This window comes from Apis laboriosa, unplaced genomic scaffold (assembly GCF_014066325.1).
Source record: "Apis laboriosa isolate Shangri-la unplaced genomic scaffold, ASM1406632v1 scaffold11_cov152, whole genome shotgun sequence".
Taxonomy (NCBI): Eukaryota; Metazoa; Arthropoda; class Insecta; order Hymenoptera; family Apidae; genus Apis; species Apis laboriosa.
The window spans coordinates 119500-133043 of record NW_025221020.1 but is presented as its reverse complement, the minus strand read 5'-3'; the positions used below and the strand labels follow the sequence as shown (position 1 = coordinate 133043).

Below are 13544 nucleotides of genomic sequence, written 5' to 3'. Positions count from 1 at the left end.
TTGATATTAACTTTGCATTCATATTTATAAATTATAAGAAATGATTTTTGAATAATAATATTTTACAATTAAATAAACAAAGTAAATAAATAAATAAGTAATTTATTTATATACTTATTTATAATCTTTTTGTCTAACATAACCAATTATAAACTCAATTTTCTATCTTTACCGTTATGGCGCTGATATCGTTATTTAATATATTTTTATCCGTAAAATTATAATGTATACACGTGGTTTCGTGTTCTCCGTTTTCTGGTTCGAGTTTTATTATCAAAATTGAATATTAAACATATACTTTATAGTATAAAATTTTGATAAAACGATAGTTTAAAGAAAACATATAATAATGGGTTTGTACAATTTCAAGAAAATCGCGATTGTACCTACTGCAAAGGTTAGTTTTGTCTTCAATATTTTATTTCATTATAATTAATTTGTTTTATATTTAATAAATATTTTTGCTTGCTTAGGATTTTATTGATATAATTTTATCAAAAACTCAACGGAAAACTCCAACCGTTATACACAAACATTATAAAATTGCAAGGATACGATCATTTTATATGCGTAAAGTGAAATTTACGCAACAAAATTTTCATGACAGATTATCTCAAATCATACAGGAATTTCCCAAATTAGACGATGTTCATCCATTTTATGCTGATTTAATGAATGTTCTTTATGATAAAGATCATTATAAATTGGCTCTTGGTCAAATAAATATAGCAAGACATTTAATCGATAAGTAAGTATACATACATAGAGATATCATTTGTCTAAATATCATGTTTCAATGAAATATATTATTATGCAATAGTGTAGCAAAGGATTATGTTCGACTGATGAAATATGGAGATTCTTTATATCGGTGCAAACAATTAAAGAAAGCTGCTTTAGGTCGTATGGCGACAATAATGAAGAGACAAGCGGCAAATCTAGCATATTTAGAACAAGTACGACAACATTTAGCTCGTTTACCTAGCATAGATCCTTATACTCGTACTATAATAATATGCGGTTTTCCAAATGTTGGTAAAAGCAGTTTTATCAATAAGGTAATTTAATTTGAATAATTAATTGAATCATTAGATTACACATGAATGGAAAGATATAAATTATATTGGTCGATGTGTTTAGATAACCCGTGCTGATGTTGAAGTTCAACCATATGCATTTACAACAAAGTCCTTATACGTTGGTCATACAGATTACAAATATTTAAGATGGCAAATAATCGATACACCTGGGATTCTGGATCATCCGCTCGAAGAACGAAATGTGATAGAAATGCAAGCGATAACTGCACTCGCACATTTACGAGCAGCTGTACTTTATTTTTGCGATATATCAGAACAATGTGGTCATAGTTTAGAAGAACAGGTAAAATGTTGCTTAACTGAATTCGTAATTCGAGAATATATATATATATTCTTCGAATATATATAATTCGAGAATATATAAATTTTATTTTAATATAATTCAATAGTTTCAATTTGTAGGTGAAATTATTTGAATCAATTAAACCTTTGTTCGCTAACAAGCCTTTGACAGTTATATTAAACAAAGTAGACGTTTTACGTTTCGAAGAACTTTCAACCGAGAAACAAGCAATTTTAAAATCCTTGGAGGATAAAGATGTTCCATTGTTGGAAATGAGTACGATCACGGATTTTGGGGTAATGGATGTAAAGATACAAGCTTGCGAACGTTTGTTAGCATATCGTGTCGATCAGAAAATAAGAACAAAGAAAGTAAGTTAAAAGTAGTTTTTAAGCATTTTACTTTAATATTTTGTAACATTTAAAATCTTGCAATATTTTCGATCTTAGGTAGAGGGATTACTTAATCGTTTACATGTTGCGCAACCGGTACCGAGAGATGAAAAAGTTCGTGCTCCTTGCATTCCCGAAAACATTTTGAAAAAAAGACAAAATATAGAAGAGAGATCAAAAGCGAAACGAAAATTAGAACGAGAAATAGAGGAAGAATTGGGAGATGATTACGTTCTTGATTTGAAGAAAAACTACGATATCGAGGGTGATCAAAAATACGATGTAATTCCGGAAATTTGGGAAGGTCATAATATCAGTGATTACATCGATCCAGAAATATTCAATGTTTGTATTCTATTAGTTGAATCAAAATGTGTATATGATAATTTGTTCGAGTATAACTTTATATTTATACGTGCATATTTATCTGTAGAAATTAAACGAATTGGAAAAAGAGGAACAGCTTCGCGAAGAGACAGGAATGTATGATTACAAAGTGCCCATGTTATCCGATACAATGTTAGAAATTGTACAAATGGCCAAACAAATTCGAGAAAAGAAAGCCATCATGAAAGACGAAGCCCGAATACAGAAGGCTTCTACAAAGCCCATAATGCCGCGTACAGCTGCAGCTAAAATTCGTGACAGATCAGTATCAAAATTGAAAGAAGAAATGGAAGATTTGGGTATCGATATGGAAGACAGTGAAAATGTGAGTAACGCATTGAAATATAAAAAAATATAACTAATAAGATTCGTAACTATCGTTTGTTTTTTTTTCGTTTAATTTCAATAGGCACACTTCACCAAAACGAGACGTTCAAGATCATTGTCGCAACCAGCTAGAAAACGCATGAGATTGCAATCCGAGTCTCGATCTAGAGGACGAAGTAGTTCAAAACCAAGCCGCGATGAAATGGGTATAAAAGATGTTGCGATGAAGAGCAAATTGAAGAATATTGCCCATAAAGCTTTAAGAAAAAAAATCGCAAAGAAGGGGTTGAAAGGAGAAGCAGACCGATTCATCGGCACAAAAATGCCAAAACATTTATTCTCGGGAAAACGAGGCATCGGCAAAACAGACAGGAGATAATGATATTACGAAATTATTTTTTATTTTCGAAAATTTTTTTCGAGTTTCCATCGAGTCGATTCGTTTGTCGCACGAATAAATCGATATATCATAATTACAATATAGTTGCCATAAATAACTTGGTTTTAAACAAAATCAAAGATAACGCAACAATATGAATGAATTGTCTCGGATTGCATAATCCGATGTCGGTAGAATGAGCTTTGGCCTCGTAGGGTAAGCAATGAAAATTTATTGCTGTCGCATAGTGATAACCCTGTATACATGTTACGCTATTGAAAAGTTTGCCTTATTCGTAGATTTGTATTTCTTCCTGTGTAACCTATATCAAACATATGTCGCGTTGGATAACGTCTATTGTCGCTTTGTATCGTCATTGCGTCAGCGAGCACTCGGATGATATTTACGAGGTTTATTAGACAAAAAAAAAAGAAAGTTGGAAATCGAATAAAGAGTATTATTTCATCGAATCGAATAATAGTCATAAATTATTATATAAATAAGAAATAAAATTTTATTTTACATCATCGATAGTAGTCAATTAAAGAATATATAACGCGAGGTCACAATGTCCATTATGGTGCGCGATCGAAATTGACTCGGCGAACAATGTATATTCGCATATTCACGATATAATATAATAATAGGACTAACTTTTATACTAATTTATATTATTTAATACTAACAAGACCAGTAGAATTGTATTTGACGTGTATACATTTACATCGAAATTGAAGCAAGATTTATTAGAATCTATTAGTAAATAGTCGACGAATATCTATTACGTTTGTAAGTCCGTAAATAAGTTTCTCGACGTGCAAAGATCGTCAGTCATGTTTACGAAATTTCGATCGAACCTTCGATCTTTTTAAAAATTATATATATATATATATGTATATATACGATCTCTCGAAAGTTCGTTCGATAATATTTTGATAACCATGTACGAATTAATAATCGTTGAATATTTGATCAAATAAATAATACATAGAATAAAACTATTTCGTTTAAACGATACTAACCACACGATCAAAAACGCCGTTGCACTTTTTCCCATTAGGAATTCCCTGTTGTCATTGTAATGGTCATTGTATACGCATATAGTATTTATTAAAAAAAAAAAAAAAAAAAGAAAAAAAGAAGGGCAGCACATATACACAAAATAGCTGAAAAAAATAAGATAGAGAAGAGAAGATAGGAAGGTAAAGATATGAAATACTATTACTATAAGCAGAGATATTAGCCCTTAACAGTCAACACATTTTTTTATAACATGTGTGATTTAAGCGCAGCTTCTCGATCATTAAGGGTTAGACATTTTTCAATATCACAGTCAATGCAAAAGCCTGGACCAAACGACCGGGGCTTTCGACGATATCTCGGCCGAATCGAATCGACCGTTGAACAGTAATACGATCCAATTTTTTTTCGCGTTCTCGTTTTTCATAAAAAAACTGTTTCATCGATCGATTACGTTCGTAAACATCGCGACGGAATAGATACATACACATATACATACGCATTTATGAAGCACAGTAAGGGACTGAACGGGAAAAGAAAGATTGGTGCAATGCGTTAATAAAAAATACGTTGGATTTGTCGGAAAGAACGAACAACGTTCGGACGATTCTTTGGTGAGTCGTCTACGACTATGAAAACTCTGGTCCTTTCGTGCAGGTTTTTTAAGTTCGATCGATCGTTCCTATCCATCGGTTTGTTGTTGGTAAATTCGTTGTTGATTCACGGCTAAAAATTACCATCGGTCGATTTGTTTGATCCCTTCCTCCGAAAAATAAGAACGAAAGGAAGAAGGGAAATATTTAGGAACAAGCGCATTCGAGTACTTGAATGTTTTTCCAATCGGAAACTTTCAACCGAGTGGAATTATTCTCGTCCAAATAAACGATCATCAATTGATCGAGTTTACTTGGCGCGCAACACGGTTTAGGCACTTTTTTTCTATCTTCTTTCCACAATAGACTTTGTAAAAGAGCATGATGATGAGCCGGATTGTATCTAGGCGGGCATCGTCCTTTACAATATCCGGCATCGAAAGTTTTCGGATAAACGATAAACTCGAAACCTTCCAAATCTTTAAACATGACGGTGAGTTCGTGTCTGCAACACTTTTTACCCTCGCCTTTGCACTTGGTCCTACGACTTCTGTGAAGGGACATCACTTGTTCGGGCGATGAACGTTTGCGTCTGAGAGCGGTGGTCGACGTGAAAGGAGTCGCGGTGAACACGTTAAGAACCGGGGAGGAAAAGGTGCGCGTCACCGTTTCTCCGTCCAATAAAAATTCCAATTCAAGTCCAAGATTGGAAAGGGGAGCATCGATCCACGAGGAAACGGCGAGAGTAGCGTCAAGTTCCAGCCATTTCGAGTTTCGCCAATCCTCCAATCGTATTCTCGTACGATCGATCAATCTTATCGACCGACGAGGGAACGACGATACTCCGAGATAGAGCAACACGTCCAATTCGGAAGGTTGAGAATAATATTGGTCGGTCGTAGGCCCGTGGAGTAACAGTCGAAGCGTTGCGTGATCGACAGTCGCGCGATCCAAATCCTTCTCCACGGGGAAGAACAAGCAGTGACGGTAAGGTTTTTCCCTTTCGCTCGTCTCGGTCGATACATTTCCAGGATACGCTGCAACATACAATCAAATCAAAACGGAATAAACAACAACGACGTTGAATCGGTTATGTAAATGAAAAATCCTTGAATCCTCTTTCACGATTTTTTCTAGCTAATCTTCTCATCTCCGCATATCTTTTTTCCTTTCGCGATCATCGACTCCTGGATGTTACCATTCGATGAAAACGTATACGAATACGAGAAGGAATAGATATGTTCTCTCGCGTATTCTTAAAGCTCAAATCGTTCTCGTCGTTTTTATCGGCTAATTAGTCGAATTACCAACTTCCAGAAGTAATTCGTGGATGGCACGCGACCAATTTTCATTTCGTTCGTTATAACGATTAGAGATACGTAGATACTTGATACTAGTTGGATGCACATATTGTACGTTAAAAATCGATAAGAGTGGGGGGAAAGGAGTCGCTACGATGTATGCGTCACGTGTAAAGCGATTAGCAATTACGAAATCGAACGAAAAGAGAAATTGTAATTATTTTTTTAACACGCGTGACCGATCGAAAGAGGTTGAATCTCTCGGTTATCGTTATCGAGAGGAAAATATTCGCATTTATGTTCATTATTGGCATTAGCAAAATCGTGTCTTCGATATATTTTCAAGAATAATTTTTCGATACGCGGACTATACCATTTGAGCAAGTAGTAGCAATAATAGTAATAGCAGTAATAAGTCGCGACGAAAACGATTACGATCGATCAAGTCTATGATCGGTCGTCGAAAGTGGTGCGAGAGACGTCGAGAAATTGCTCTTCCTCCACGATTTCTTCTTATTGCATTTGGGAACTTGTTACTCGGCATTCCATGCCGGTCGGAATTTCTCTTTCATAATAACGTAGTTGCCTCTCGCAGAGATATCCGTATAGACTAGAACTTGGAATGAAACTTGGAACGCGAAAATCGCCTTTGCCCTTTTGCGCTCGATCCGCAATTATTTTTCTCAATCGAACAGGCTTCGATCGATGGGAATAAAGGACAAAGAGGGGAATGGAAGGTGAATAGAGATGCGATTGTGTCGGGCGGGATGCGTGTCTCGATTCCAGATACGCGAGGTAAAATCTCGCCGACGTTGCCAGACTGGCGGAAACTCGAACGTTAGATGTTTACACGAGTAGTAATTATAGCGTGCGTATGTATATTTTTTCAGAAAGACTGTACGATATTTCGCGTTTCCAAAGATCTTCGGTTCGAAAGAACCGGATAGTAAAGTATCGATGATTCGAGAGAAGAGGATAAAGTCGTGGTACAATTACCTGTAGCGGGAAACACGTGCAGCTTCTTTTCGCTTCCGAATGTCGTCGCTTCGTTGGAAAACGAGGACTGTATTCTCATCAGGTACTCTCTGTGCGCTCTCTCGTATTCGGCTTGACTGACGTTTGCCTAAAAAAAAAAAAAAAAAAAAAAAAGAAAGAAAGAAAGAAAGAAAGAAAAAGCAGAGGGGGGAAAAGGAGAGAAACAAGAAGTGTATAAACGTCCGACGAACGAACACGAAGAACATCGTTCACATTTTTGGAAACGAAGTCCGAGCGTCGGAGAAATTCGAATCTATTCCGAAACGAAAATCGTTCTCTCTACTCGTTTTTTTTTTTTTCTTCTTNCGTTCTCTCTACTCGTTTTTTTTTTTTCTTCTTTTTCCAACGTCGCGAGTCAATAGCTCAACGACTCTAGTCTCTCCTCTCTCGTCTCGTCCGTCACTCGCAACTCGCCACTCGCCGCCACTCGTAATTCATCCGTCATTCTCCGTTGTTTCCCCAACACCCCTTCGCACTCGTTTCTTCTCCTATTCTTCAGCCTTTCCTTTGTCGTTCCTCCAGGCTGGTTGCTGCAATTTTCGAGTCCCTCCCTCCCCCCTCCCCCCTCCACTCGAAACACGACCCTCCTTCCTCGCTCTCGCTACTTTACTCTCGCCGTCGCCGATGTTGGTATATAATTTCCATGGTGAGAAAGTCCAGACACGCTAGACGTTTCCGGTAAAATTAACCAGCTCGCGTGGGCCTAGCTACTTGCGGCACGCAGCGGGGGATAACGCAACGTTGGAAACCGACGTTTAACCGACCGAGGAAAATAGATCCCCTCTTCGTAGGATCGAAGGAAAGGAGACGGCGTTGTTCTCAAAGGACCACGATTCTCACTCAACTTTGCGGACGGGGACGGCGTTGTTCTCGAAAGACCACGATTCTCACCCAACTTGGTGGAGGGAGACGGAGTCTTTTTTTTTCTTTTTTTTTTTTTTTTTATTCAGCCTCCTCGTTTAAAGTCGGTTGGGACGAGTTCCGCTTCGTCGAGACCGTCCGTTTTCTTTCAAACTCGACAGTTTTATGTATATACAGTATACAAAAAAGGGAAGTTGGTCGCGACGAATGGTAAATCGATTAAGAAACGCGCGGTGGCTCGATTGAAACAGCGGAGAGAGATCGTTTGCCGACCGGTGCCCCAACCGCTTGACTAGTTCGAAAGGTCGGTCAGCTGTGGTCATCGGTGTCACACGTTCGTCGCGTTCGTTGGTCTTTCGTCTCGGTCTGCCACGCTCGCTTACCCAACGACGCCCGTTATCGCGAAACTTCGAAGATATTTTCTCGGCGAACAAATAACAACGGTAGAATGAAAGAAGGAGAGAGGAAGGGGGGGAGACAGGAGAGGGAGAAGGAGTAGGAGAAGGAGAAGGAGAAGGAGAAGAGTAACGAATCGCGGACGATCCTTCGAGACGAACGAAATTCCGTTTCGAAGCGAGCGACGGATGGGAAACGAAGAGAGTCGGTGAGGAGGAAAGCATCGCGACGTCGTTCGACGTTGGCACGAATGCGGACGACCTTGAGTGAACGCTCGCTTACCTCCCACGCGATAAATCTCGAAGAGAAAAGACGTTTCGCGAAGTGTGGCACGGCGCTACGTGTTCCATCTAGGTGTATCGAGGGACGAGTCGGTCCGCATTCTTCGCGTAATCCTCTGCCTCCTCTGGCCTCGAGGGTTCGTCGCGCGTCCGTTCCAACTCGATCTCTCGTCTCTCCGATCGGGAGAACGAAGAAAGGAGTGAAAGTGGACGATTTCGTCGAATCGGAAAGAGAAAAGGAATCGCGACTCCTCCCTTCCCCTGCCTTTCTTTTCTCTTTCCAAAAATCGATAATCCTCGACTCGCAACGTGTACAAGACTACGCATCGTGTTTAGATAAATAGATAGATAGATAGATAATGGAACGAGGTAAAAGATGAGAATAGTATGCGGAACTAGAAAGATAACTGGTTCTATCTTCCCTTCGGCGTATACGTATGTAATTACAGGTATACAGGAATACATATGTGTATATACGTATATAGATGGGTTCGAGAGTCGCGTACTCTCACGCGTTTCTCGAGGATGTCCTCGAGTTTGGAGGACGGCCAAGAATCGAGGTTGATCGTGTCGCGTGCACGTATAACGGCGATGCTAGTAGTTATAGAGGCTGCGACAATAGGTGTTTGGCCCCTCTTCTCCCGCTTCGGTCCTCGATTCGGGGATCGAACGACGAAACGAGCGATCACGTTTTTTCGATCATCGACCCGATCACCCATCCGACGAGCTCGTGTTATACCGTTTTCTATCCATCGGTTACGATCGATCGCAAGGTGGCCACCGGTCGGAATTTAAAGATGGAAACTCGACGAGTTTTTAACGGTGCAACGACCGAGCGATCGCGGTTGGAGAAAACGAAGAAGCGGGGTATCGTTGGCACGCACGTGGACAGCGTAGCATACTAGCGGTTCTGCATACTAGCAGGAATGCGCACGTGCTCGTGCATACGTAGCGAAAGTGGGGCAACGGCGGACCACCCACCGCGTTGCACCATCGCGGTTCCCGCCATTTCTTTCCCATCCTTTTCTTTCGTCCTTTTCTTTCATCCCATTCTTTTTCTCACCTCACGCGCGTTTTTTACATTACAATCGCAAATCCAATTTCTATACCGTAACTTTCCTTTCTCTCGCGCTCTATACGTATTCTGCTCCACGTCTCGCTCCACGACCGAGGATATTTTATTTTCCTTCCCGTATCGATCGTGATCGTCCGAGTAGAGTAAGTTTTAACGGCGAGAGAGAGAGAGAGAGACAGGAGGGAGGGGAATCGGAACGCGAGGGAAAGAAGGAGGAAGGGAAACGAGACGACTCACCTTGGAAGGGTCGGGTATCCTCTCGAGGCCAAGACCACGCGCTATGCTCCTTCTGATAATATCGAGCTCGGTCTCGTCGAGAACGTCGACAATGCTCCTCGACGTCGTTGCTCGATCCTCTTCTCGGAAAACATCCTCGTAGACGTCCTCGAGACCGGTGAAGCGGTGGAGGTCGTCCTCGTGGCGAGGACCGGTTCCAGAGAGCGGCACGGGCGACGCGATCGGCACGAAAAGCGCCACCGCCACCGCCACCAACGTCGCTATCCCGAATAACCGAGAGATCGACGATCCGTCGATCTTGATCACGCTCCGGCACCGATCTCCTCCTCCTCCTCCATTCTTCTCCTCTTCGTTCGTCCATTTCTCTCGCCCAACGATTCTCCAACGATAATCTCTCTCGAATATTCGATGACGATGGCGATGCTGGTGGTGGTGGTGGTGGTGGTAGTGGTGGTGACGATAGTGGCGATGACGATGGTGGTAGCGATGGTGGTGGTGACGTTTGTCGACCGGCGCCGTCTCGATCGAGGCTATCCTCGGCCGATCCTCGATCACCCGGCTCAACGGAGGAGTCGCCGTCCCCTCGATCGAGACCGCTGCTTCCGTCCGTCCAATCCGTGGGATGGTCGTCCCGCGAATAGGAAGCGGCGCGACGCGAGCGCGGCCGGAATCGCGCTCGAGCGACCGCACCGATGCCTTCGCCTTCGCCTTCTTCTTCCTCTTCTCTTCTTCTTGTCCCTCGTTGTCACGGGTCACGAGTCGACCACGAGTCGCCAGCTTTCCTCTCATAGCCGGCTCCTCAATCCACGAGTTTAACCTCGCGATCCACCTTTCACCCCTATCTCTTCGATTCAATTTATATCTCACTTTTCTCCTCTCCTCTCGTCTCGTCTCCCGAGTTTCTCTGATTTCCCGATCGATATCTTCCAACGCTTGGAATCGACATGCCCCTCTCGCTTTTTTTTCTTCTTTCTTTTTCCTTTTTTTTACGTCACATTCGTATATATATATATATATATATATACATACATATATATTACGTCACGCGTAACGAACAACACGAACCAATTCGTTTTTCTCACTTTCTTCCTTCCCTAACCTAACCCCCCTCCCTCCCTCCCTCCAAAATTGTGATTCTTATTTTGACGTTTCGAGAATTCGGGGCCTCGCGTTTTTTATCGCGTGACGTAATCTCAAACGATACAGATCGCAACGATGGATCGTCCACCGGTTCGATTTCTTCTTTCTGCGCGTTGGTAACGGGGAACGAGGCAAGGAGGATCGCGACGAATGGCAGGAGGAGCAGGAGCGGGAGCGGGACCGGGACCAGAACCGCGAGGACCGCGAGGGCCACGACGGCGTGGACGACGGAAGCGAGACGGAATCGATGGGATAGGATGGATAGGAAGATAAATGGGGCAATGCCGAGGCGGTCATCTTAAAACACGGACCGATCCAACATTTACGACGATTTCTTATCGATTGATTTTCTTCTCGCGTATCCGGGCGCAGAGTGCGGAGGGCGTGCGTCGCGGCCCTCGCTCCGTCGTTGGCGATCGGGATCGAACGGTGACGATGGCGATCGAAGGAGACCGCGACAACTTGAAACGGAACGGGACGGAAAAACGCGACCCGCTCCGTTCGAACGTCGCGCGCCGACTGCCGAATACCGTACTCGGGAACGCACACTCGCGTATATATCCATCCCATTTACTGCTCCCCGCCGGTTGGGGCCTGCTCCACTCGCGCTTCCAATCGCGATCCACCGCGAGCCGTCGTCGATTCCGTTTTCCTTTTCGTTCCTCGATCGTCGTCGTCGTCGTCGATCGATTCTACTGCTATATATACGTGTGTGNGTGTAATGTATACGCTTGTACCTGTTACACGCTCGTTGCATCTTCAGTTCCGATCTCGACGAGGCGAGAGATGTCGAGTTCGAGATACGAATTTTCTTGCTTTCTTTGCAACACGCACGGGAGCATGCGACGCGGAAGCAACGAGGCGCCGCCTCGTCCGTGCCTTCTTATCACCGGAAGAACCGTTAAATGGAACAAAATCGGAGAGAACGAACGAGCGGAGAGAGATTGGAGTAATCGCGCTGGTTCAGGTCAAAAGTCGCCTCGAAACGACCAATCCTCCTCCTTCCCTCGCCCCTTCCCCCCCATCCCTTTCCTCTCTTTTTTTTTTCTTCCTCTTCTTCTTTTTTCTACTTTACTTTACTACTTTAGATTCACTTTATATTTATTCGTCTCGTTCTTAGTATTCGTGTACGCGAAGCGAATCCACGAACGAGTCGTTATTTTTTTTGTTTTTTTTTTTCCTCGATCGATTCTCTCTCTCTCTCTCTCTCCCTCGTTTATTCTCGTCTAATCGACTAATTACTTCATATAATACCACCTCGAAAATACCAGGGAGCCGGTGTCGCTATCGTTTTATACGACCAGAGACGAGAACGTTGCTAGGATTTCGGGGAATCGATCGATCGGTGAAACGAATTCCCGCTAGTGGCGCGCGTAGTTCCACTATCCCTCGCGCGGTTCTTTCGTGGAACGAAAAGTTGGCGTGATCGCGTTTTCGTCGGTAGGCGTGCGCGACACGTCACGCGGAATTTCTCGAGCTTGCATCATTGGAAAGACGTCTTACCAATCCTTTTCCTCTATCATCGCCGTCAATCGATCGATCCTGAAACGAAGACAGAGAGACAGAGAGAGAGAGAGAGAGAGAGAGAGAGAGAGAGAGAGAGAGAGAGAGAGAGAGAAATTAACGAGATTGAAACGAGGATACACGGATATTCGACGTCCTGCCTCTCACGCTCTGCCGTACGATCTCACGCCTCCCCTCCACCTCGCCTAGCGCTAAATGCTCCTATTCGTTCGGTTTACCTCGCGTTGCCGTCGCGTCGCGTCGCGTCGTTCGTTCGTTCGTTCGTTCGTTCGTTCGTTCCTGGAATTCCTGGACGAGCTTCGCAAGGTGGAGAAGCGTGATTCACGAATAGGCCGATCTCTCCCCCCTCCCCCCCCCGGCAATCGTTGTCGGTCGTTGCGGCTCTTCCCGCTAATACCCCGTAATATCCCGTAATAACGCGACGATGACTAAGCCAATTTCGCCGCCGCCGCGCCACACACCGACCTTCTCCAACGATGACCACCGACGGCAACCTACACGCCGTTCCCCCCTCCCTGCCTCCACCCCGAGAAAACGGAGAAACACGTCGTTTCTCACCCCCGACGGGGAACGAAACGAAACGAAACGTCTCTTTCCCGTTCTTAAAAAATAAAGAAGAAGCCTCATCGTAGCCCCCTCATAGCCCTCACCTCGTTTCCTCATCGCGCTCGAACGGACGACGGAGTAAGTCCAAGTCGGTCGGCCGAGTTTTCGAGGAGCAGGAGGAGGAGGAGGAGGAGGAGGAGGAGGAGGACGCGTTCCAAACCGCGTTTCCGCGGCGTTCTTCGTACCATCGAGGTACTTCGCTTCCGCTCGCCCCCCCCCCCCTCCTCTCCCCCAACTCTCTCGGTCATCTCGAAGTCAAAGGGCCTCGACGTCGTTCGTCGATCGGATGTTTCCCCACGTGGGAACGGATGGGTCTTCTCGAAAGTGGACGACGAGTACGGCGACGATGGGTTTTCGATTACCCGCGAAACCACGCATACCCGTGGTTTATAGAGCTTCTTCCCAACATTGCATCAACGTTTCGCGCATCAACGACGCGAGGCGTGTCGCATCGCATCGCTACGCAAAATTCTTCCCCCCTCCCCTCTCGTTCTCGCAACGCTTCTTCTTCTTTATTGTGGAACAAAGGGTATTTTTATTTTTTTATTTATTTTTCTCTGTTTGCTTGTTTGTTTATTTATTTATTTATTTATTTATTTATTTATTT

General features: G+C 43.4%; 2 protein-coding genes across 2 annotated transcripts; one reads left to right on the top strand and one right to left on the bottom strand.

Annotated features, from left to right (window-relative positions):
• Window positions 1-172: 172 nt before the first annotated feature.
• Window positions 173-3397, top strand: LOC122717526 (nucleolar GTP-binding protein 1). Its single transcript, XM_043941698.1, has 8 exons — window positions 173-397; window positions 474-748; window positions 821-1058; window positions 1141-1383; window positions 1503-1754; window positions 1833-2120; window positions 2209-2487; window positions 2572-3397. Exons 1-8 carry the CDS (start codon window positions 350-352, stop codon window positions 2866-2868), a joined length of 1920 nt encoding a protein of 639 aa, XP_043797633.1. The 5' UTR covers window positions 173-349; the 3' UTR covers window positions 2869-3397.
• Window positions 3305-11474, bottom strand: LOC122717531 (bone morphogenetic protein 2). Its single transcript, XM_043941712.1, has 3 exons — window positions 9668-11474; window positions 6779-6905; window positions 3305-5518 (listed from the first exon to the last, which is right to left on the bottom strand). The coding sequence occupies exons 1-3, from the start codon at window positions 10454-10456 to the stop codon at window positions 4689-4691; spliced, it is 1746 nt and encodes a 581-aa protein (XP_043797647.1). The 5' UTR covers window positions 10457-11474; the 3' UTR covers window positions 3305-4688.
• Between the last annotated feature and the right edge of the window lie 2070 nt (window positions 11475-13544).

What these genes read in the sequence shown, in the direction of transcription:
- LOC122717526 (XM_043941698.1), top strand. Translation starts at nt 350, where the DNA reads ATGGGTTTGTACAATTTCAAGAAAATCGCGATTGTACCTACTGCAAAG. An exon ending in GCAAGACATTTAATCGATAA is followed by an intron (nt 749 to 820) that starts GTAAGTATACAT and finishes ATTATGCAATAG; the next exon opens with TGTAGCAAAGGATTATGTTC. An exon ending in TCGATCCAGAAATATTCAAT is followed by an intron (nt 2,121 to 2,208) that starts GTTTGTATTCTA and finishes ATTTATCTGTAG; the next exon opens with AAATTAAACGAATTGGAAAA.
- LOC122717531 (XM_043941712.1), bottom strand. Translation starts at nt 10,456, where the DNA reads ATGAGAGGAAAGCTGGCGACTCGTGGTCGACTCGTGACCCGTGACAAC. An exon ending in GGATACCCGACCCTTCCAAG is followed by an intron (nt 6,906 to 9,667) that starts GTGAGTCGTCTC and finishes TTTTTTTTTTAG; the next exon opens with GCAAACGTCAGTCAAGCCGA. An exon ending in GCACGTGTTTCCCGCTACAG is followed by an intron (nt 5,519 to 6,778) that starts GTAATTGTACCA and finishes TGTATGTTGCAG; the next exon opens with CGTATCCTGGAAATGTATCG.